The sequence below is a fragment of the Sturnira hondurensis genome, unplaced genomic scaffold (genome assembly GCF_014824575.4).
Source record: "Sturnira hondurensis isolate 20B ecotype Veracruz unplaced genomic scaffold, ASM1482457v3 Scaffold0020579, whole genome shotgun sequence".
Classification (NCBI taxonomy): Eukaryota; Metazoa; Chordata; class Mammalia; order Chiroptera; family Phyllostomidae; genus Sturnira; species Sturnira hondurensis.
Genome location: NW_028093210.1, coordinates 2,642,761 through 2,667,003, shown reverse-complemented (window position 1 = coordinate 2,667,003; position 24,243 = coordinate 2,642,761). Strand labels below are relative to the sequence as shown.

General features: G+C 50.2%; 1 protein-coding gene across 3 annotated transcripts; it reads left to right on the top strand.

Annotated features, from left to right (window-relative positions):
* The first annotated feature begins 293 nt into the window (after window positions 1-293).
* Window positions 294-22,667, top strand: SLX4 (SLX4 structure-specific endonuclease subunit). Of its 3 annotated transcripts, XM_037029858.1 has the most exons (15): window positions 294-366; window positions 2,537-3,264; window positions 4,676-4,900; window positions 6,837-7,026; window positions 7,905-8,123; window positions 10,250-10,458; window positions 10,583-10,902; window positions 11,478-11,703; window positions 12,371-12,456; window positions 13,417-13,563; window positions 14,401-14,570; window positions 15,816-18,061; window positions 20,650-20,752; window positions 21,323-21,733; window positions 22,199-22,667. In XM_037029858.1, exons 2-15 carry the CDS (start codon window positions 2,919-2,921, stop codon window positions 22,575-22,577), a joined length of 5,277 nt encoding a protein of 1,758 aa, XP_036885753.1. In that variant the 5' UTR covers window positions 294-366; window positions 2,537-2,918; the 3' UTR covers window positions 22,578-22,667. The 3 variants fall into 3 exon arrangements, with proteins under 3 accessions (XP_036885753.1, XP_036885754.1, XP_036885755.1); XM_037029859.1 differs by lacking the exons at window positions 21,323-21,733; window positions 22,199-22,667 and adding an exon at window positions 19,647-19,701 and having other exon boundaries at window positions 20,650-20,692; XM_037029860.1 differs by lacking the exons at window positions 20,650-20,752; window positions 22,199-22,667 and having other exon boundaries at window positions 21,323-21,463.
* Window positions 22,668-24,243: the final 1,576 nt, after the last annotated feature.

Sequence of the window (24,243 nt, the reverse complement as noted above, 5' to 3'; positions counted from 1 at the left end):
ACCCAAAATTCAACTTAAAACTGCGGCGGTGTCCTGAACTCACCCCGAATTTTCCTCAACACTTAACAGGCTTTCCCGGACGCCGCTGCAGCAACCGCAGCCACCGTTCAGGTCTGCGGCCACACAACTCTCTAAAACACCCCGCGGCGCACCTCCTTGCTAAGCCTCACGCCACCCAAAGACGCGCTCCTTCTCGCGCCTAGGCCGCGGAGGAAGATGGGAAACAAACCTCCCCAAATGCTCTGAGCCTGCGCCAACGCCTGCGCAGACGCAATTCTCTGCAGGATGGGGCGGGGTTGGGGAGACGCATAGCGCATGCGCAGGCTTGAGGCTCTCCGTTGAGACGGTGCCGCGGCGGCGCCGGAGGTAGGAGGGGCTGGGCTTTGGGGCAAGGAGTATGCACCCGGGTGTTGGAGATCCAGCCATCTCGGGCCTTTCTTACCCCCTTCCAGCCGCGGTGTAGAGGCAGGAGCAGTGCTTGGGTGGAGGAGGCCTGAGCTGCCCGAAGGGAGGAGAGGAGGGGGGATCCGGATACCCACGGAGTCACTGCTCGGGGGACAGTCTGGCGATCGGAATTAGTCGGCAGAATCTTTGGCAGCCCTTCCCCAGGCTGAGCCCCTTACCCATTTCCAGTGTGTTACCGGGTTGAGGGGAACTGAATGGTCTGTCCCTCACGTTTCCATTCATTCAGCTGTCGCTAGGAGCCTGGCGCAGCCGTAGGTGCCAAAGCTGAATAGGCAAAAGTCGCCGGCCCTCTGGAAACTTGAGGTCTCGTAGGACCTGCTACTTCGTTAAGCAAATGCTTATTGAGTACGTACAGATGAACTGTCTTAGCAACAGAGATGTGGAGACTGCAGTGTGGAGGGTGGAATTTGCCATAGCGGTCCACATCCAACAGGATACAATTGTTCGGTTAGCTTAATGTTCCAAACGCTAGGACACAGATCTCTGCTGAAGCCTCCTCTCCCACCCCAGCTTTCTCTTCGCTCCTATTATACCAGACTCTTTGCAGTTAATTGATTTGACAAGTGATTGACGAGTACTTTTTGCAAGTCAGGTGCCTATCAGCCAAAGAGAATACATAGTAAGATATATGAATCTGTGTGCTCTCTTTAAGCTTTGAGCTAGTAGGGGGCAAATAATAAGTAAATGAATAAAAGTTGATACCTTGAAACCATAATGCCCGGGTTTGATCCCTGCCCTGTTGTCAAAAGCTGTGTGAACTTGAGCCTGTTTCTCGTTCTTATGCTTGATTCCTTGCTGTAAAGAAGGGATGACAATAGATTCTACCGAATAAGATTGTTGCAAGGATTAGATGAATTAGACTTGTAAAGCAGTTGCATTGATGCCTGGCATATAGAAAGCATTCAATAAACGTTATTTATTACATATGATTATAACTTGTGATAAGTGCTATTGTGAAACCTGTGTGATGAAAGAAAATAATAGGGATGGAGAGAGTGTACTTAGAGGATGAGGGGAAGCACCTCTAAGGAGGTGACATGGAAGATGTGAAAGAGCCAGGCATGCTAAGTCGATTGTAGGACTGTGTCTGCCTAGCATAGGAAAACTAGATGATTAATCAGATTAGTTGGACAGTGGAGACTACATTAGTGAATTTGAAATGAACTTTTTGCCACTGAGTCATTCAGTTTTGATTTTTGAACCCCACTAAACGGTGCGGATGTCAATATCAGGCCGGTAAGGCCTAACCCTTGCATTTGGACAGCATTCTAGTCACCTGAGTTTGGAGAGCTCTTGCTGGGGTGAGAGGATGGAAAAAGTGGCCCTTTTTGACTTGGAAAAATTGGTTGTATCAATGAAGGATGAGCCTCGTGTGTTCTTTCCTTTTATTTGTTCGTATCTCCTGAGTGTTCAAGAGCATATTCATTTTCATTCTCCCTCTCATTTTGTTGCCTGCTGATAGAGCTTCTTATAGCTAGAGGCCTTGGACCAGCACAGACCTAAGAGATAGTTTTTCTGAATTTGGGAATCATCATGTTTTTGTGGTGACCGCACTTCATGGAACTTATTCTCTAGATTTCAGTAAAAACAATACTGTTCCAAGATGCCCAAGTTTTTCTGTCTGTGACAGAATATGCTTTGATGGTTTTTTAAAAAATACTTTACTTATTTATTTTTTAGAGAGAGGGGAAGGGAAGGAGAAAGAGTAGGAGAGAAACATCAGTGTGTGGTTGCCTCTCATGTGTCCCCTGCTGGGAACTGGCCTGCAACCCAGGCATGTGCCCTGACTGGGAATTGAACTGGCAGCCCTTTGCTTCACAGGCCCATGCTCAATCCACTGAGCTACACCAGCCAGGGCGCTTTGATGGGTTTTTAGACAACCCCCCCCCATGCCCACCTTGTGTTGTGCTGTCCTATAGGGTGATGGGTCTATGTTAACCAAGCTATACCTGAGTACTGACAGGGGCATTATTACTCCCATACTCTGCATGCTCTTATCCCTTCTCAGAAGAAATGGCACAAAATGATAGTATCTGTCTAATTATACCTAGTTGCTTTTGGTTTTCCACAGATGTGAAATTAAATGAACCAAGTGTGCTTTATCACCATGGAGATCTTGGACAATGACCTGAGAATCAACTTCATGTGTGTTCTATCTTGGAGGCTTCTGTTGGGCATCCAAACCTCTCAGATGTGAACTTTAATAGAGGGAAGCTTTAAACATGCTGTTTAACATGGGATCAAGTTGAAGGAAAATGTTTTAAATAATTATGGAGGGGAAAACAGTGCTTTTTTCCTCAGTTGTGCAGACTCTCCAGATATCTCAGTGAGATTTCAAGAAGAACCCCAAAGAAGCTGTGATTCTGAATGAGGCCCAGCTAGGCTCATTCTTGGGCCCCCAGATTGACCCTCAGTCCTCTGAAAACCACTCTGAAAGCCTTAACACCGGTCAGATGATGGATGAGTCAGATGATGATTTTAAGGAACTCTGTGCCAGCTTTTTCCAAAGGGTGAAAAAGAACGGCTCCAAGGAAGTATCTGGGGAAAGGAAGACAAAAAAGGCCTCGAACGACACTCAGATAACAAGCAGACCCAAGAAAGCCAAACCAACTGCTACCAAGAGCAAAACCATTCAAGGCCCTAGGGAAAGGAAGACCCGAACTGGCAGCCAGGCTGCAAGGACGAAAAAACAAGGGGCACCCAAGCAGCAAGAGAGTGAACCAGCTCCCCCTGAGAATGGGGAAGGAAGTATGCCTGCATCTTCTGTGCTCCGGGAGAGTGCATGGAGCTCCCAGACAGGTAACCCAGTCAGAAACACTGCCAGAACTCCCAGAGAGGAAACCAGTGGTGATTTGTAGTATTTTAAACCAGGTGTTGGAAAATTTTCTGCGAAGTGCCAAATAGCATGGTAAATTTTTTTGGCCTTGTGGGCCATACGGCCTCTGTCACAACTCCTCAATTCCCTAGACAATATGTGAATGAATTGTGTTCCACCAGAACTTCATTTACAAAACAGGCAGCCAGCCCAAGGACCATAGTTTGCCTACTCCTGTTTTAAATAATAGTCATAAAAAATAGAACCCCTGAGTGAGTTTTCCACATGATTATGTTTGGGGCCCTCTTCCAGTTTCCCATTAATGTTTACATTATATAGTTGACTCACATTACATATGAATTACATAAACATGAGAATATTGCTACTTTTCTCATTTTCTCTAAATCATTCCATAGTGGGTACCATGTGAACTTAAGTTCCAGGAGAATCCTCAAGTTCTTTCTTTTCCTTTTCAAATACCTTTTTATTTCCCCTGCCTTTTTGTTGTTGTTGTTCATTTGTTTAAAGCGGCTTTATTACTGTGCTGTCCTTGATGTACCTAACCATATGCTTAGCATATATTCTTCAGGCAGAACTGGGAAACTAGCCTTGCATATCTAATACAGAACAAGGTCTCTGGGCTCCAAACTTCCGTTTCTAAGTTTTTCTCACCTTCACTTCCTGATCTTAAATACATAATATTTTGTGTCCAGGGCAGCCGGCATGACCTCTGAATGGAGTGGTGGTAAAGACTTAGCTCCCAGAGGCTGTTGTAAGTCTTCAGTAGTGTTGCCAAAATGCTGGTGGTCCTTTATGCTCCTCACTGAGAAGAGCATGGCTCTGAGTCTAGTGAAAGGTGTGCATGATTTCCACAGAAAACCGCACCCCCACGCATACCTGCAAAATTGACATACAACTTCAGGGGCTTTGTGGATGACCACTGGGGGCCATCTGCAAAGTTAAAGGGGAACTTCTGACCTAGAAAGATATAAATGTTTGTCATTAATATTTCTTTAATAACTGCTTTATAGAGATATTCATATTGTGTAAAATTTACTCTTCTGACATGTACAGTTCAATGGTTTTAGTATGTTCACAGTTGTGCAATCATCTCCACTACCTAATTTTAAAATGTTTCATCACCCCCAAATAAACCCATACTCGTTAGAGTACTCCCTCTCCATTCCCTCTCCTGTCATAGATCTTTATGACAGGTACATTTCTCTTACCACAAACTGAGGTTACCAAGAGATACTCAGTCTTATTCACACTTGAGGGTTAAACCTAAACTAGTTGGTAAAGGACCCCCGTGAAACTTATGTCTAACCTGTATTTGGTGGCAGAGTGTTTTGTTTCTCCACCTAGAACGGACACATGTGAATATTTTCTCCTCAGAGGCTGCTCCTAACAGCAACTCCCAGCCCCCTCCTCCCTGCCTGACTGTGATGGTGCCAAGTCCCTCCAAGCCGCGGGCGGCCGAGGTGGTCCTGCAACGCATGCAGCAGTTCAAGAGAGCAGACCCCGAGCGTTTGAAACATACTTCGGATGGGTGCTCCTTCCAGGCTGCACTTGAAGAAAATGTCCCAGAGGGCCCTCCAGAGGCAATGATGGTGGGGAACGGTATGATGGGGGTTTTCTGTGTTCCCAACAGGAGTAAGTTCTAATTCTGGAGGAAGGGGAACAGGAGGGAGCCAACCTTCACTGCATTTCTACTGAGGGTGGGCTCTGCCTGGCATTCTTCCTTTGCCATTTCGTGTTGTCTAGCCAGAGAACAAAAGGTCCCTGGGTCATTACTCACTTAGTTTCTTTGACAAGTTACCTCTTTCTCTTGTTTTAGTTTTGACTTTTTCTTTTGAATTTTTTCCGTATAGAAAAGTCAAAGAATATTTTACAACAAACCTTCTAGGTTCTCAGCCGAAATTTAACAGTTGTTAACACCTTGCCATATATTTTTTTATGTCTCTATAGAGGTATGTGCTTGTTCCAAGCCATGTGAAAGTAAGCGATAGGCGTCATGGCGCTCCACCCCTGGGTTCTCCGTAAGCACAGTAGCATTAGCGCACCTCTTTCCATAATGTTGCCTGATATCCATTTCATAGTCACATTTCCCCAACTGTCCCAAGAATGACTTTGGTAGCTGATGTCCAAGGGTTTGTCAGAACTGTAAGTTTGTACATTATCAGTGGCCATAGCCAATAGTCTCTTAAGATCTAAAGCCTAGAACAGTCCCCTTGTCTTGTTTTTGTCTTTGTTTTAATGATACTTTTTGAAGAGTCCAGGTAATTGTCTTAAAATTTACTACTTTCTGGATTTGCTCGACTGTGTCTTCATGATGTCATTTAACCCTTTCCTGCAACCTCTGTGTTGCATCGCACTGAGGAATCGACAGGTCTCATTGGCTCCAGGTTAAGCAGTTTGGCATCAGTGGTTTGCAGGTGCTGTGCACCACCCCAAGAAGCACATAATGTCTGGTGGATCCAGTCTTTATCCCCTAAACAGTATGAATTCTTATTTTTGATGAAAATATATAAAAGGAAAAGGAATAGGAAGAAACTGTGTTGACAGGTGTGTGGCTAATGAGCGTGTGGTCTCATGGGACTGCATTTGCATATTTCACCCTAGGAGAACTGATGATTCTCAGGCTACCCCAAAGGTCCACACAAGTAGCAAGGTGACACCTGTTGTGGCATCAGTCCTTGAGCCCTTTAGCACCCAGAGGGTGCAGAGGAGTTGCTCAGCCAGTGTGTGAGCCCAGGGCCCCTCCTACGTGTGGCTCAGTTGCTTCCATATATCTTCACATCATACCCGGTAATGCTCAGGAGAGAGAAACCACTGCTTCCCTAAAAAAGGGGGGGAGGGGACACAAAATAAACCATGATGCTTTTCTGTCTTTGGTGGAAAGAATGACAGGCCATTCGTAATATTCAAGAATAGGCAATTTATGAAGTTTTCAGGGCATAGCCATCACGAATGCCAAGGGTCTGCTTCAGCAGCATCAGACGTGACCGGGTGGCGGAGGTAGGCGTGCTACCTTGGGAGCCACCTCAAGGCATTTCACTCTGGCCTGGTTCCTCCAGGATGGGCAACAAAGGTCATAGCAGTAGGAAAGGTTGAACTTTGAAGAAGAGAAAACTTGGATTTGTTGGAAGAGAGCCTTATAAACCTGGCATGTCCATGGCAGCTGACTTTTGCAGAAATGGGAAAAATGAAAGTTCTCTAGGACTTGACACTCAACAAATGGTCCTGGACGTTCAGTATCAGCCTTACTGGGAGTTGTTAGAAATTCAGGAGCTCAGGCTCCACCTAGACCTTCGTAATGTGAACCTTCATTTTAGCCGGGTCCCCAGGGATTTTTACATGCAGTAAAAATTTGAGAAGTGCTGTTGAAGGAGCCCCGTTTCCTGTCCCATTTCACTGGATGGTGCCTGCCATGAGGCAGTAGCACAGGGTCCAGTTTCTCCACGCAGCACCCGCTGTCCTTGTCTTACGAGATCTGACAGATGTGCAGAGGTCTGAGGATGAGCTCGTCCTCACGGACCTTTGTGCTTCTCCGCAGGGTCTGGGCCCTGGCTCCCAGCCACAGAGAGCGACGGTGCGGTGGCCTTGGCCCTGCAGCAGGAGTTTCGGCAGGAACAAGCCTCCGCACATGACGATAGCCTGGAGGCGAAGGGGTTGTTCTTCTGCCAGATCTGTCAAAAGAATCTCTCGGCTATGAACGTGGCACGGAGGGAGCAGCATGTGAACTGGTAGGAGCAGCCCAGCTGTCACCTTTCCCGTGTGTGTGACCAGGGCCAGGGGCCCCTGTGGCTGTAGGGGTAATCTTGAAACACCTTACAATAGCCCCTCAGAGTTGGTGTCAACCTGCCTTTGCTTTTTATTTTTTAACAGATTTACTGAGATATAATTCACATGCAATTAATGCATTTAGGATGATTAGTTCAATGAATTTCATTTAGTAATACAGAGTTATACAACCATCACCGTAGTCAATTTTAGGATATTTTCTTCACCCCAAAAAGAAAACTTGTACCCATTAGCACTCTCTCCTCATGTCCCCCTCCCCCAGCCCCTGGCAATGACTAATGTGCTTTCTGTCTCTATCAATTTGCCTGTTCTGGACGTAAGTGGAATCACACACTGGTGGCCTTCATATGTCTGGCTTCCTTCATTCAGCTTAGTGTTTTCAAGGTTCCCCCATGTTGCAGCATGTGCCCGTGCTTTTTCGTGGCTGAGTAATATACCATTGTATGGATTGACTACATCTTGTTCTCTACTCATCCATTGATGGACTTTTCCATTGTTTACCATTTGGGTATTGTGAGTAGAGCTGCTATGAACATGCATTTCATGTGTTGGCTTAAGTATCTCTTTTCAGGTCTTTTGGCTATACACATAGGAGTAAAATTGCTGGATCGTATGGTGACTCTGTGATTGAGTGTTTAATCTGTCCTTGCTTTCTTCAGTCACCTTTGCTAACATATACTTAAATTCCATATCTGGAGGCTGACTACGGGTTGTGTGGAGGGACTGGCTTGGGGGATATAAGGTTTGGCTCACAGCATGTCCTTGTAGATGTGGACCCACCAGGGAAGGCAGTTCTCCTGTGTTTACTGTCTCCTTTCAGGTGCTTGGATGAGGCTGAAAAGGCAATGAGACCTACTGCACCTCAGATCCCTGAATGCCCAATTTGTGGCAAGCCATTTCTCACCCCAAAGAGCAGAATCAGTCACGTGAAAAAGTGTGCAGTGAAGATGGAGGTTGGCCCCCAGCTCCTGCTCCAGGCTGTTCGGCTGCAGACAGCTCAGCCCGAGGGGGCCTGCGGCACACTGGCACAGGCATCGAGGTGAGTCAAATGGAAAAGGAAAAATCAAAGAAGTACTCTGATTTGTTTTTTAAAAGAAAAAATAAAACTTTATGTAGTGTTAGCACTCAATTGAGCCCTCTTTGATTCTGGAAATGAAACATGAGGAGGAAATCAGTCATGGCCTCGACAGGGATTGAGTAGGGGACAGATTCTGCATCCTGCCTGGCTTCGAAATGGTCCACGTGGGTGTGTCTGTGTCTGTGGAAATGACCAGTTGGACCAGTTTCCTTGAGATCCTTCTCTCTGAGAGTTTTTCATTCCCAAAGCCCTGCGGTCAGTGCCCTCCAGAGGAGCTAAGAATTTGGTAATTCCCTTTACCACATCTGTTTCATGTGTGGTACAGCCTCGCTGGCATGTCAGCATAGTCCAATGTTCATACTGTTAATGTAAGACTACTCAGCATAGTTCAAAGAGTTGGTGAGACGGAACCATAGGCCTTTACAAAACATTTGCATGAATTAAAAGCTTAAGTGTTAAAATAGGAGGCCCTGCTGATGACACAAGTCTTCAGCATGCAAACCACAGGCGCACAGGTGGCGGAGGGTCAGCTTTGTGCTGCATCAGCCCTGCTGCTATGGGTGCCAGGGTAGACCCTGACGTTACAGGGAACCCAGACAGCTTTAGCCCTGGACTGCTGTGGGTTCAGGATTTCTTGGACAGCTGTCAAGAGCAAAGGGAATGCCAAAGGCAGTGTGTGCTGGCCACTGCCGTGCACATGGGTTCTGGGCCTGTGAGCTGGGTCCCTGCTGAGATGGGGAGGGCAGAGGCTGAGTCTTTGCTGGTGAGTCTGTCTGCGTTTTAGCATATCAGCACTAACTAGCATTGCAGACCTGGAAGCCTTAAGGCTGAGAATAGACATTACCTAAGTGATGACTTGCCTTTTGCCAGGACCACACTGAATGAATCTACCTACTCAGATAGAATAAATCTGCTTTTCAAATACCTCCAAGAAGTGAAACAAGGTGTGTGAGGGTTCTTCTAGAAGGCTGTTAAAATAGAAAGCTACAACTGGATCCCCTCACTGAGACTTTGAGCCTTCCCTGCCTTAAGGCCAAGCCTGGGGTGTTTGGAACTCTGGGGTGGTCATGCCTCCCTGGCCAGGGCACATGTACTGGTCAGGGCATCCCACTCGCCTCTACACCCCTCACCCGCTTCCATCAGGGCCCAGGCCCCGCCTGATGGGTCCAGAGGTGCAGCTACACAATGGCAGGGCCCCAGGAGGTTGGGGTGGCTCCTTTCCCTTTTGGAGGCTGTGGTTATTGGAAGTTAGAACTGAATTAGGGCTCGCTTAGATCTCCTGAGATGACAGCTGAGATTCTGGAGCCATCGCTGGCCCAGTGGAGAGCATGAGATTTTGTGAAAGCCAGAGGTGTTTCCAGAATTCCCTACAGCTGCAGGGAAGGTGATCTTGGGATTGCTGTTGGTTTCTTTCTCACCTTTACCCTTCTGCTTCTTGCCCAGCCTGTTGGGAGTCAGCGGGCAGTCTAGGTTCTCTCCAGCCAGAAAATCTTTCAGTAAATCTCCTCCAAGCCAAACAAGTCACTGTACATTGGCCTCTGAGCCCGCTGACCACTTTGGTGATCCAAACTGAGAGGCCCTTCAGGCCTTGGGCAGAGGCACTGCCCTGCAGCCCCGCAGCCCCTGTAGGAGGGAAGGAGTCCTTTCATGGCCATTGTGTCCAGGACCACCTAAGGGGCATCTGAAGTATGAATGGGCAGAAGTTGGGAGAATCTGGGGTGCTGATGAGGAGCCATCGAATGTTGACTCGACCGGAAGGGCCTGGCCACATCTAGGGTGTGCCGGTATGACACTGCCGCCCCACTGTGGCTGGGCAGAATCACGCAGCAGGACCCAGACCCTTCTGTGCCTGGACTGAGCTGAACTTTTGGCCCAGGACTGTCTGAGCTTGTGTGAGGCATGGAGTGAGCACAGTGAATTCCCAGAGCGCTTGATGCCTCTGTCCGGAGGGTCCACATTTACCTGTTTTCTCTTCCCTTAACAGGAGAAGGGGTCCAGCCCCCTCTGGTCCAGTGGCAACCACCACAGAATAGGATGTGCTCACAACTCTGGCTGTCACTAACCTTTCTGTCTGGCTGCCTTTTAAGCTTCAGCAATCACGTTGGAGGTCTGAAAAGGAAGGGAGCCCCCAGGAAGAAGGAGCCACAGAAGAGGCGGAAGGTCAGTGAGCCTGAGGTGCTATCAGAGGACCTGCAGGTGGCCATGGCTCTGTCCCGGTCCGAGATGGAGCAGGCGGCTGTGCCTGCGGTGCTCACACTGGGACCTGCTGTTTCTGAGAGGAAAAGACTGACAACAGGTACGTGTGTCCACAAGTGGGGGCTCCAGGGGAGCCTCGCCTTAGTGCCTCCGGCTGAGGCTCACTGCCGGGCCACAGGTTACGTGGGGGACTCTGTTATTAACTGTCACTTCTCTTTCTCTAGAGAAGAAGAGTCGCAAGAAGAAAGCACCCCTTTCTCCACCCCGGTTGTTAGTCCAGGACTCGGAGACCACAGGAAGACAGATTGAGGATCGTGTGGCCCAGCTCTTTGCGGGAGAAGAAGTAGCGTTGTCCAGTACGCCACCACTTCCTGCAAGCAGACTTTTAAAGGAAGAGCTAGAAAAGGCCAGCAGGTGTCTGCAACCACCTGAAGGGAAGCAGAATTTTCTGTGGGAGGGCAGTGCCCTGACTGGGGCCTGGGCCCTGGAATCCTTTTACACGGCAAGCCTGGTGCCTCCCGTGGCGCCCCAGCAGTCTGCCAAGGTGGGCCCTCCCCTCCAGACACTTGTGGCTGGGCTCTGGGAGGTGCGGGGAGGGCTTGGTAGCTCTAGGATGGCAGCACTGGGAATCAACAGCAGGGGGGGGGGGACAGAAAGTTCTAGAAGGAGAGGAGGGGAAAGGAGATAGCCTAAGGGTGTCGGCCATAGGGTGTTTCCTTTGGCAGTGACTAGATGGCTCTCCTGGTAAGAACAGGGAGGACCACTGGGTCCCAAACATACTGTGTTCCTGTAGAGTTTGTTCAACACGCACGATCCCAGGCCCCTTCCCAGAGGGCTGACGTGGTCTGCCTGTGATGGGGCTCAGAAACTAGACAAGCCTGATGCAGGTGGACCTAGAGTCAGTATTTACTTGCTTGAGGCCACTTAGATGACATTAAGGAGACAGGGGCGCCCAGGAATTTTTCCGAAGATGTGGATGCCACAGGCACAGCCTGTGACAGATGGTGATGAAGCAAGGCTTCCCGGGGCTCCTCTGGGGTGGCCGGTACCATCAGGGACCGTCTGGGTGGTGGGTGCTATGGCAGGCACACGGTCACTCTGGCTTCTGACTTCTTTCAGGGTCTCACGCAGGAGCCCGTGCCGCCGCAAGTGTCACCTGACCAGCCACAGCCAGGTGTGCACATGCCGCCTGCTCTCCACAGCACCTGTCCCAGAAACCCGCCACCCTCTGCCAGCCAAAGGGAGTACCAGGCCCTGCAGGACCTCATGGAGCTGGCAAGAGAGGGATTGAGCAGCAGCCAGTTGCCCAGTAGTGGAGCCCTGGTTGACTCTGGGGAGAGCACAGGTGAGACACAGGGTGGGACCTGTGGACCACCCCACCCTCTGGGCCCTTGCTGCCCTGTGACCAAGACCATGAGGCAGCTCAGACTTAAGGTTCCCTGGTGTGTCCTTGTATGATGGGGAGAAATGGTAGTCTCTATAGGTGCTTTCATTTTCTTCCCCTCAAAGGTGAATGTGACACAGGTAAATATCACCATTTCCTTAAACTTTAACCAAGGATAGAGCCATTTGGCCAGAGTGAGTGATGGGTAGCCTAACTCTGTTTATTTTACTGCTTGTGTTTCTCTCTATTGGAAGGGGGTGGTGGTAAAGGTGGTTTGTGGTATCACTTTCACTGAAGAGGTCCAAGGCCCCTCTGGGGTCAGCTCAGCCCACAGTTGATGCTCTGGAGGCTGACGTTGCCAGGAGCTGATGTTCTTTTTTTTTAAAGATTTTATTTATTTATTTACCTTTAGAGGGGAAGGGGAGAGGGAGAGAAACATCAATGTGTGGTTGCCTTTTGTGCATCCCCTCCTGGGAGTTGGCCTGCAGGGAACCTGCCTGCAACCCAGGCATGTGCCCTGACTGGGAATCGAACCGCGATCGTGTGGTTCGCAGGCCCGCGCTCAATCCACTGAGCTACACCAGCCAGGGCTGGAGGTGATGTTCTTTTAACCTGTGAATTCTCTCAGGGATGGATCTGCCCGGTGGCCTTCCACTGACTGGGTTTGTCCTGCCAGCTGAGGAGCAGCACTTGGAAATGGGTGGCCAGGCTTCGGTAAGGACCTCTTTGTGGGGCCCCGCCCTGCTCCGGCTCTGTGGTCCTGGCTGCTGGTGCTCATCACATGTGCAGTGCGGTCAGCTCACCACCAGCCTTCAGGCCCTTGTAGGAGTCCACTGGGCCCCCAGACTGTATTTGAGCTGAGTCAGGCAAGAGCCTAGTTGGGAGTCTGCCATGAGGCTTCGTCTATTTTGTCACTGAACTGTGGGGGTAGCTCATTGACCAAGCCCTGGGAGCCTGCTCTGCCTGGGATCCCAGAAGCCCACCATTACTCTGTGAGGTCACCTCATTCAGCTGAGTGCTCTGTGCACTCCTTTCCTAGAGTTTCATTCATTCATTCATTCATTCATTCATTCAGGATTCGCTCTGCCCTCCGACATGCTGGTCTGGTCTGGCCTCCCCCTAGTAGTTCATGTTCTGCATTGGTGATGAGTTATGTGAGATATTGGTTTCCCTTAGAGTGGTTGTCACACCTTTAGTATGTCAGCATCATACCAAGTTCTTCTGGTGACCATGGCACGTAGAGGGCTTGGAGCTCCTCTCATCTGGGTCCCTGAACCGTATGGCCTGGGGGTCCTCATCTGTTACACCAGGCCGGGAAGTTTCTCGGGGCCACACCACAATGTTGTGAAACCCTAGGCCTGCCACACACGGTGCTCAGGAGCTACCACTGCCGCAGCCCCGTCTTTTTAGAATGCCCATGCCTCTCCGTCCGCTGGCCCCTTCCATTCTAGGCCAGAGAACTCAATGTGATAGAGCATTTGAGAAAAGTTAGTGTTTTGCCATTCTGTGTTGCTGAATGACTTAAGGTAACGTCAAGGTGGATTCCAACGTAGGAACCCTACTGAGAGGAGTGTAAGAGTCTGCCTGGCCACCCTAGTATCATTCCAGTTGGGGAACTTGCACAGTTAGAGAGGCAAGTGGTGGATGGAAGTGACGGCTCTCCTCCTGTTTCAGCTCTCCCTTGGTTTGCTGGTTGCTGACTTCAGTGCCATGGTCAATAACCCGCACCTGAGTGACGTTCAGTTTCAGATGGACAGCGGGGAGGTGCTGTATGCGCACAAGTTTGTGCTTTATGCCCGATGCCCTCGTCTCATTCAGTATGTAAGTCTGTGGTAAACAAGCTGTGTCTGGTGCAGCGCCCCACCCCCGCTTGAGCATCTCTCCTTCTCACTTTCCCTCCTCTCCCTCTGTCTTTCTCGCCCCCTCCCTGCCCTTCTGCCTGTCTGTTCCTTGTCACTCTGCTCAGGCTGTCTCTCTGCTTTCCTGTCCCCCTGGCTCCCCGCTCCTGAGCCACCTCGCTTCCGCTCCCCCCATGCTTTCACCCATCTCGCTTCGCTCCCCGCTCTCCTCCCACTGCCCTAAACATTTTGTCTGTAGTCGTCATAGCGTTACACTGCTGTGGAAAAGACATGTTTGAGGTTAGGACATGATATGAGGAAATGACATCAGGCTGGGGAAACGTCACTTCTTGTTCCTGTACCATTGAATAAAAATCCTCCTCCCCCACCCCAGAATTCTCTTTTTTCTCTATTTGCATAACTATGAAGACTTAAAATTGACATCTTTAAATTTGAGCTGCTGACAGACATATCTGTGTTGACATGTGTTTGACTTGAATATTGTGTTATTAGAATCCAAGAAACCATTGTTGGTCTCTCAGAAAGTTCTAGTGCCTTTGAACTGTCTTGTCAAGAGGGAACCATCTGGATTCTTGAACATCTATTCCTGATTTGATTTGGAAAACAGTTATTTTGTGGCTTAAAGTGCAGAATTTCTAGTCTACAAAATGGCGTGACACTGGCTAGTGCTCGTCTCTGGGCTGAGGCCATTTGTAGGATTAGAGACTCACAGGACCGCCCTCCCCAAGACCATCTGCTTCGTCCCACATCATGACTGTCCAGTCAGTAAACCTAAACCTATACCTTATTGCACCCTCAGGTGAACAGTGAAGGATTCTTCGCTGTAGAAGATGGTGACCTAAGAACCCAGCGCGTCCTGCTGAGTGACGTGAGCACGGAGGCTACCCGTGCATTCCTGCAGTATCTCTACACTGCGGACACTGGCCTGCCTCCCCAGCTGGCCCCCGAGCTGAGTTCCCTGGCCTGCAGGTCTGCATTTACTTCATGGCTTCTGACATTAACTGACGAGTGTTATCAGGTTGATGGCTCATGGGAGGATCAGGGCTGAGTCCTTTCTGTTCCTTTTAGTACCAAGTTTATGCCCAGTGGTGACCTTGAACAAGGCATATTGATAGGAAATCTGGCCAGAAATGGACTCTTGCGGGAAGGCCGTGGCTGCTTGAAGAGTCCTCTGCCGAGTCACATGGCTTTTAGCTCCCTGGGTGCCATGAGAGAGTGGCCCTCAGCCTCAGCTCCCCCCGAATACTGCTGCTCCTCAGTTGTTCCAGTGCTGAGATTCAACAGTGGCAGTTTTTCCCCCAGTCCCAGAGGACAAAAGTGGATAGTGGGCTTAGTCCACCTCCCATGAATTTGCACCTACTCAGCTTGTCCACACCAGTATCTCAGGAGAGGTGGCAGGTAACTCAACAGAAAAACATGTTCTACCTCCGGACAAAGCATGAAGGCCTCTAGAATAAAAAACCTTGTTCATCCAAGGTCATGTCATCCGTCAGATGCGTTTTTCTCTCTCTTTTTTTAATCCTCACCCAAGGACATGCTTCCATTGATTTTAGAGAGAGAGAAAGGGAAAGAGAGAGAGAAACATCGATTGGTTGTCTCCCATACACACTCTGACCAGGGATTGAGCCTGCAACCTAGGCATGTGCCCTGACTGGGGATTGAACCCTCAGCCTTTTGGTGTATGGGATGATACTCCAACCAACTGAGCCACCTGGCCAGAGCCCCCAGATGCATTCTTAGGAAAGCATTGGTTCAGCCTCTAGGGTTTCAAATGTACTGATTAGACCACAGAGCCTGCAAGCAGGTGACAGGCTGGCACACTCATTGGCCTGGGCTAACCTGTGACAGGTTTAGCGGGCTTTGGTTTGCATTAGTCACAGTGCATTGGATACCTTTCAAGGCAGCATGTGCCCCCCAGTTTCTCAGCACCACCAATTGTAGTTGTCTGCAGTTCAGCCTGATGTACCCCTTCCTGTTTGTGCAGTGGTGTTAGTGAGCCTTGCCTTAAAGTCCCACCAGTCTATATTTCTCAAACTGAGTGGCCTGGGGTGTTTGCACATGCATCCTAGTTTTAGGAGAGTAGGGAGAAGGCCAGGTCTGAGTCACAATTGTCCTCCCTGTGAGGACTTCCATTCTAATTCTTGCCTGTGCTTGGGGCTCCCAGCTGCAGTTTCTGTGCAGGATGGTGATGATGCTTGGTGTTTTCTGGTGCAGGTTTGGCGTGAGTGAGCTTGCTCACCTGTGCAAACAAGCATCTGTTGTGATGGACTCAGAGGGCAGACAATGGAAGGAGAAGGAAGATGAGGCTTGTGAAAGCAGAGCAGAGAACTTCCAAGAACTCTTAAGGTCAATATGGGTAGGTGAAGAGGAGGAAGCAGAAGCCTTGTTGAAATCCGAGGGCCTTGAAGAAGATAAAGAAAAGGTTAATGAAGCAGAAATGGAAGAAATTTATGAATTCGCAGCTACTCAGCGAAAGCTGCTCCAGGAGGAAAGAGCTCCAGAGATCGAGGAAGAAACTAACCAGCTTGGAGAAGATGGTCCAGATTCTGGGCAAATCCTAGCAAGCGTCCAGTTTAATGAACAGTCAGAAAATGAAGAGCAGATGGAATCATCTGGGCAGGGAGGAGATGAGGCCCCCGCCAAGAGGAAAAGTGTGGGACAGTCCACATTCCTGCCACTCAAGGGCCAGCGTTCAGACGGGGAGGAGGAAGCAGAGGCAGTGAAGGAAGCCCTGGAGTGTACTAGCTCCTGTAGCTCCTCTCAGGGCCGCCCAGCAGAGAGAAAGGAAGGGTCCTTTTTGTGCTCAGTTGATGTCAATGATTATAAACAGCCCTTTTTATCAACTCCAGGAGGATACCCTGAGCCATCCCAAGTAACAAGTGATCACAAGAGAGGCAACGGCACTATCAGAGAAAGGGTGGGGGAGAGCTCCCATCCCCCCACTTGCCAGCAGGAACCTGCATCATATCCGTGCTTTGTCCCATCACAGCCTCCTCCAGGCAGGAGTCCCCGCCAACCACACCCTCGCCCCCATCGCACAAGAGACTTGTCCCTACCAGTGCCACAATCACAGGGCAGAGCTTCCAGGGCAGCCTCCCAGGACTCACCATCGAAGCAGAAGAGGGGCCAGAGCCTTCTCACGCTACGTAACCATCCAGGCTGTGAGAAAGGCAAAGAACGTGGTTCCCTGCTGGAGGGCAGAAATAAAGGAGTCTTGATCTCATCAGAAAAGTCTCCATCCATTGACCTAACTCAGGCAAAACCTGGCCATTGGAGCTCCATATCTCAGAATTCTCCATCCAGCAGGAACAGGGAAGATGAGATTATCCTTTTATTGGATTCAGATGAAGAGCCAGAGCGAGAACAAACCAAAATAAAGTCAGTTTTTAATGGCTCCCTGGAAGAGGGGAATGTTCTAGAAGTTAGCCCCAAGTTCTCTGACCTGTTCTCCATCATCGACGTTGATGCAGATCAGGAACCTTCCCAAAGCCCACCAAGGAGAGACACCCCAGTACAGCAGGAGGAGGGGCGGCTGTCGAGGAACCAGGGCTATGTGGGTGGCAAAGGGACCCCCCCGCTGTTCTGTAGCCCCAAGAGCAGCCCTGACAAGGACAGCACCTCGGACACTTCATGGCTGGTGCCTGCCACCCCACTTGCCGGCAGAAGCCGCGACTACTCATTGCAGACCCAAACCTTGGGCCTCAGGTCCAGGATGTCAGGATATGAAAAGGCTCAGCTCAAGCCCAGAGCCCCATTAGAAAACAGAGATGGACCCAGAGCCACTAGTGAGTTTTCAGTAATTGTGCCCCACACATCGTCATCCTGCCCAGCCTCTGTCAATCCTAGAAGCCCTTCTAGTCCCTCCCCCAGGAGCCACAGACACTTTTCTCTGCTTGCTCCTTCTCCAACCTCGGGAGCCCGCACTGATTTCAGTGGGCAGTTCCTGAAGCACTCGCTGCCTAGGCTGGGCCTGCTGAATCAGGCCACAGCAAGTGAAGTGGTGGAGGTGGAAGACAGTGAAGATGAGCAGGAGCTGGCTTCCTGTCAGGCGAGCAGCAGCCCTGTGCTGGACAGCGGCACCCCCGTTCCAACTGTTGACTGCTGTTGGCATGCCGAGCCTCTCTCACCAATCCCAATTGACAGTTTGAACCTTGAGCGGACTGGCCCCCTGAGTACCAGTAGCCCAGGCGGTAGGGCCGGGGAAGCCCTGGACAGTGGTGACTGCCACTCCCCTGCACTCCTGGGCACCACCCCCATTCGAGGAAGTGGCATTGGCCAAAGGAAGTCTCAAGAGAAATCCCCTCAGGCCAGTTCCCCTGGGAGCAGCCGGCTGAGCTTCTTGAATTCACGCTTGTGGGACGATTGGGATGGAGAAGAACAGAAGTCTCCAGAGGTTCTTTCTCTGGCCCAGACATCGAGAGCTGATGGAGGTCAGAAATCAGAAGGGTTAGAGAAGCCAAGTGAGTAGTGGAAAGAATTATTTATCTTTTACACTAAGGGCCCAGGTGGAAATCGTTAATGTCAACATGGGTGGCATTGCTGAAAGGCCTGCTGACCTGTGGCAAGCCCCTTCCTTGCCTTGCAGACCCCTCTCCACAGTTGAGGGAGAGGACTTACTATCAAACATGTACTTAGCCAGTACGTCAGAGCTTCCAAAACTTGCCTGGACCCTACAGCTCACCTGGGCACTTATTAAAAATCCCTGCCTGTGGACCCCACTCCAGAATACTGAACCAGCACCCCTGAGAGGCCAAGGTGCACACTTCAGGTGTGTCTTAAGATTGGGCAAGTGCTGTTCCTTAAAAAGTTTCACATAGAATTGCCATTATGACCCAGCCATTCTACTCCTACATATACATCCAAAATAATTAAAGCTAGAACTCAACAGATCCTTGTTCCCAAATGTTCACGGCAGCTGTGTTCACAATAGCTAGAATGTGGGAACCACCCAAATGTCCCTCAACTGACTGAGTAGATGTATAAAATACGGGCTATCCAAAAAGTGGAATATCACTCAGCCATAAGAGGGAATGAAGCACTGACACATGACGTAATGTGGATAAACCTTGAAAACACTACGCTAAGTGAAAGAAGTCAGTTACAAAAGAGCACATATTGTATGATTCCATTTATACGAAAGAACCAGAACAGTCAAATCCGCAGAGATAGGACGCAGATTAGTGGTTGCCAGGGGCCTCGGGGAGGATGAGGCTCTTCCTGGTTACAGGATTTCCTCTGGGGGGTTCGCACAGCTTTCAACTAGATAGAGGGTTGTTGCACAACAATGTGAAGATACTAAGTGCCACTGAATTACTTTAAAAATTTATTATGTGAATTTTATCTCAGTTTAAAAACAACAGGTGGGGCTGAGAGAGAGGCCTGTTACGGGCCTCAGTCCATTCTTGGTGGAGGATGCCACGTCCCATCTCATGTCAGTGTCGGCCCTCAAGGTGCTGCCCCCTCCCCCAGCGGGTAGAGTGGCACTGAGCAGTGACTAGTAACGGGAAGCAAAGCTTATGGACAGAGCATCTGCCTGCGACCTGGTGTTTCATTTCCTTTTAAAATCCTACACTGCCCTGGCTGGTGTAGCTCAGTGGATTGAGCGCCGGCCTGTGAAATAAAGGATCGCAGTTCGATTCCCAGTCAGGGCACATGCCTGGCACACATGAGAAGCAACCACACAATGATGTTTCTCTCCCACTCTTTCTCCTCCTGTCCCCTCTCTCTAAAAATAAATAAATAAAATATTTTTTTAAAAACCCTACACCACTGGGCATCATTGGCCAGCACTTTCAGTCTCGAGTGGGCATCAGAATTGCCTGGAGAACTTATTAAAACACAAGTGGCCAGGCCCCACCCCGGAGTTTCTGTTTCAGGAGGTCTGGGGTACGACCAGGAATTTGCATGTCTAACCCGTTCCCAGCTGGTGCTGTGAGAACCACTGGAGGAGACACTAGACCAGAGGCCTTAGTCTGAATCTGAGGCGGGCTTTATTGGGTGACAAACTCTGAAATTATATAAAGAATTTTGTGCATTTTTCAATAGGAGACAGCCTATTGTTTTCACTGGAGTCTCAAAGGGCTCCCTGCTCATAAAAGGAGTAAGAACCAAAGTCCATCTTTTCCTAATTGTCCCGTTTATCTTTAAAATTGCTCATTTTTGAAAGATTTTTTTAAAAGATTTTATTTATTTATCTTTAGAGGGGAAGGGAAGGAGAGAGGGAGAGAAATATCAATGTATGGTTGCCTCTTGTGGGTCCCCTGCTGGGACCTCGCCTGCAACCCAGGCATGTGCCCTGACTTGGAGGTGAACCGCGATCGTGTGGTTCGCAGGCCCGCACTCAACCCACTGAGCTACACCAGCCAGGGCTGAAAGATTTTTATTTATTTTTAGGCAGAGGGGAAGGGAGGGAGAAAGAGAGGGAGAGAAACATCAATGTGTGGCTGCCTCTCATACACCCCCTACTGGGGACCCGGCCTGCAACCCAGGCATGTGCCCTGACTGGGAATCAAACCAGTGACCCTTTGGTTCAAAGGATGGCGCTCAATCTTCTGAGCCACACCAGCCAGGGCATAAAAGTACCCATTTCCTTTTTTAAAATAACAGTTTTATTGACACATTTTTTACAGACCATAAAATTCACTCTTTAAAATGTATCATTCAGTGGTTTTTAGTATACTCATCATGTTTTGCATCCATCACCAGTAATTCCAGAACATTTATATCACCTAAGATATAAATCCTATACTTACTGGCAGTCATTGCCATTGCCCCAGCCCCCCAGCCTGTGGCAACCACTCCTGCTACTGCCCCATTCACACAGCATCAGCACTGCACCAGGCTGCCATGGCCCTCACTGTGTGCTGAGTGACGCTTTCTAACAGGAAGACGTGATGCCAGAGTCAAACGGGGAAGGGGTGGACATCACTGCTTGGAGCAAATGGGACTGGGCTTCTTCAAGTGCATCCTTCTCTTGGTTACACTAACGTCGACAAAGGTAAACCCAGGTCACTCCTGATAAACCATGTGTTTCTTTTGTTCTACCCAGAAGGTGCTAATCGGAGGAAGAACTTGCCCCCCAAAGTACCCATAACGCCAATGCCACGGTATTCCATCATGGAGACCCCGGTACTAAAGAAGGAACTGGATAGGTTGGTGGTGGTCTTGAAAGCTTGCTCATTAGTGGTTCCCTCCCTCATGCAAGTGACCAGGCATATTGAGGCTGGGAGTTGTAGGACCTGCCACCAGATCCATCCTGGGCTGTGGTTTGAGGCTGCTGTAGGGAGAGGACCTGTGTCCCTGCCAGTTCTTCACATGCTGTTCCCCAAGTCACCCAGGCCCCAAGAAGCTAAGAAGTGAGACTCCTTCAGGTTACCCATCAGGTGGCAGGTCCCCATATATCTCGAGGGTGGAGATGGGACCCTGGCCTTAACCATCTGAGTAAGGAGACGTGGTTTTTTTAAGAGATCAAAACTCTCATATCCTAGTGAATGCTACACTTCACATTGGGCCCAGGAAAGTCATTGCCACCACCGTTGCTCAGAATGTGGGGAACAACCTTTCTGGAATATTCTTCAGAGTAAGCTCAATTGACACTCAGGATAAACACTAATTTTTGAATGGTCTTAGAAGTCAAGCATTTAGGATTTCAGTTACACAAAGCCATTAGTTTGTAGACAATTGTTTGCTCTTTGCTGAAGTTCACCTGTCTCCCCATTCAGGTTTGGGGTACGCCCTCTGCCCAAACGCCAGATGGTCCTGAAACTGAAGGAAATATTCCAGTACACTCACCAGACACTGGAGTCAGACTCCGAGGATGAGAGCCAGTTCTCACAGGTGCCTCTGGAGGCTTCTTGCAGCCAGACCCATGCCACCAAAACCACCAAGGGATCCAAGGCAGCAGGCTGCGCCAGACCGGAGGCCCCTTCTGATCCTATTCCCCAAAGATCCAAGGGGCCAGCCAAGACCAAGGGCACCCGACACCAAAAGCAGCAGCCTGGTGGAAGCATCCCTCACATGCCACCAGCCAGAGTGGGGCCTCTAGGCCCTGATGACGATGCCCAGCTCCCAGCCTCCCAGGAGTCCACGGCTACCTCTGTGGACAGCAGCGACAGTTCCTTAAGCTCACAGAGGTAACCAGATGAGAGGGCAGGGCCAGTGGCTTCATAGGCCCTCTGATCAGTGGGTCTGAGAGTTGGCATAAGCAAAGCCCAATTGCTGATGTTCAGAAACCCCAGTTTTCTGGGCGTGAACTACAGGATATCCAGGTGGGGCTCAAGGTAGGCCCCTGTGGGTTCCTGAGCAGTCCTTCGGAGCTCCCACACCTGCAGCCCACAGGACGCTCCCTTGAGTGGGGCCCGCCCCATAAGCCACCTTCGTGGGGACAGGACACTGTCGATGGAAGTTTTTGCTTCCTGCTCAGATGAGATCCTGCTCAGGCCGGCAGCTAGCGTGCCAGGGACACAGCACTGGGGGGTCATCCATGCCATGCGCAAGGTTTCTCAGGGGAGAGAGAAACACTCTTCAAAGAAGCTCCTGGTCTTGGGCGGGCTGGAAGGAAGGGGTGTCACAAAATATTAATACCTGGTTCTTTTCAGTTCTTCCAGTGAGTTTGGAGTGGCCTTTGAGTCTATAGGAGAAGATGAGGAGGGCGAGAAGGGGGTCAGTGCTTCGCAGGCAGTGGACGTGGAGGAGGCAGTGAGGTGCTACATCCGCTCCACACCAGCCCTCTACCGCAAGGTCCTGCTGTACCAGCCCTTTGAGCTGTCAGAGCTGCAGGCAGAGCTGAAGCAGCAGGGCATCCGCATGGCCACGGGGAAGCTGCTGGATTTCCTGGACGCCAACTGCATCACCTTCACCACTGCTGCGGCCCGGAAGGAAAAGTTTGAGAGGAAGAAGCAGCAGCCCATGGGCAAGAAGAAGAGGGGCAGACCACAGCGACCGGCCCGTGGCCCGCTCCCCTCCCATGGCTATTAGCAGAGCCCGTGTGAGGGTGTGTGGTCCCTTTGGTAATCCAGGCCTCCACACACATTTCTGGGCCTTGGGACCACATCTGCTCCCCCTGTGAAACTGGTGATGGCACCGACATGCGTCAGCTTCCTTCCCACTCTGCTTCCTGGAGTGGGAATCGGAACCTGCCACACACTGGATTTAGAGCCCTTGGTTCCTCCCTCTATTGGTGCCTCCTCTTTGTCTCCCTTTAACCCTGTTAGGCCTGTGTGTGTTTCAGAAGGGCAGTGGGCCTCTGCCCGCTGGCCAGGGCGAGGCCTGACTTCGCACATCTTTCGCTTTCTATGTCCATCAGTTGCAGTCCGTCCATCCCTGAGACATGTCCAGCCCACCCTGTCCTCCTTCCTTCTCAGCACTTGCGCTGTAACCCCAGTCTCCACCAGCAGACTAGGTGTCCACAGGCCTCCTGTTCTGCTGTGCACCAGGTGCTCTGCTGGCCCTGCTGTCCTGCCCAGACACCTGTCATTGTCACCAGCAGTCTCCAAACTGAACAGAAGTGCAGAAGGACCCAGCACAGCTCTGAAGTCCCCAGAACAAGCACGTTCTCCGTGACCTGGTTCGGTTGGTGTGTGTTAAAGCTGACTCCAGCCTCAGGAGCAGTGTAGGACATGGGTAAGGCCTGGAAGGGAAGGTTAATTCAGGTCTGCACCTTGTGAATGTCTTGTCTCTTTTAAATACAGTGTAGTTCATTTTATATGATGTGCAATAAAAACAAAAATACTTTATGAAAACCTTCCAAATTTTCCACTCTAGAAAACTAGTGAGGGAAACTGGCCATGAGCTTCACACACAGGCCTCTGCTGTTTACCAAAGTATGTGTGCAGAAGGCCTTTGTGCCCGTTCTTTATCTCAAGGGGTAACCCAGGCCTGCCGGCTCCTCATTTGACTTTGGTTCTTCCATAATAGATGTTCATTCATCCACATTAGTCCATACAGCCACGTCGAGAGAGTCCGTACCAGGTGCTGAGCTCCAGCCCTTAATGCTCAAAGGAGACCCAAGGCCCGCAGCCTACCCTGAACGTTGTCACAGATGCAGGCTCAGACCGCCAGACCCACTGAGTCAAAATCTGCATCTTAACAGAATGTGTGTGAGGTGTGCTCTGGCCTGGGTGTAGGGCCCCAGGAGGGAGGGGGACAGGTTGGTGCTTCTCCATCTAGTGGAGCCTGTCCTTGTACCCCGCATGAGGGCCAGTGCTCAGGTGACCTGAAGAGATGGCATTCTGGAGAGGGGGTTTGTGAGCCAGGCCTCAGGCATGCAGAATTCAGGGAGGTGAAACAGGGTTCCTTGCACACACATGTCCTGGCCTGTGACCAGGTGGAAAGGATCTGGCCCCCTGTACATGTGGCTCAGGGGCAGATGACCAGAGGAGCACCAGGTCTCAGATCACAGAGCTACCGGCAGGTGCTGTGATTAGACTCAAGATGGGGTCTTACCTGGTTTCGAAGGTACCATGAGTTTCTTACATGAAGGGCTTGATCTTCCTCCCCTAGTATGGACTGGTTTAGGGAAATGTGGTGGGTTAGGAGAGTAGGAGGGAATGGGGTCCTTACCCAGCTTTGCTGTCTCGTGGTGGAGACCATGGACTCACATGCAATGGAGACTGTGGACTGGTACATGGTAGAGACCGTGGAC

Coding starts and splice junctions, on each gene's coding strand:
- SLX4 (XM_037029858.1), top strand. CDS start 2,919: ATGATGGATGAGTCAGATGATGATTTTAAGGAACTCTGTGCCAGCTTT. Junction 8,124..10,249: donor ACACTGGCACAGGCATCGAG/GTGAGTCAAATG, acceptor CTGCCTTTTAAG/CTTCAGCAATCACGTTGGAG. Junction 14,571..15,815: donor CTGAGTTCCCTGGCCTGCAG/GTCTGCATTTAC, acceptor TTTCTGGTGCAG/GTTTGGCGTGAGTGAGCTTG.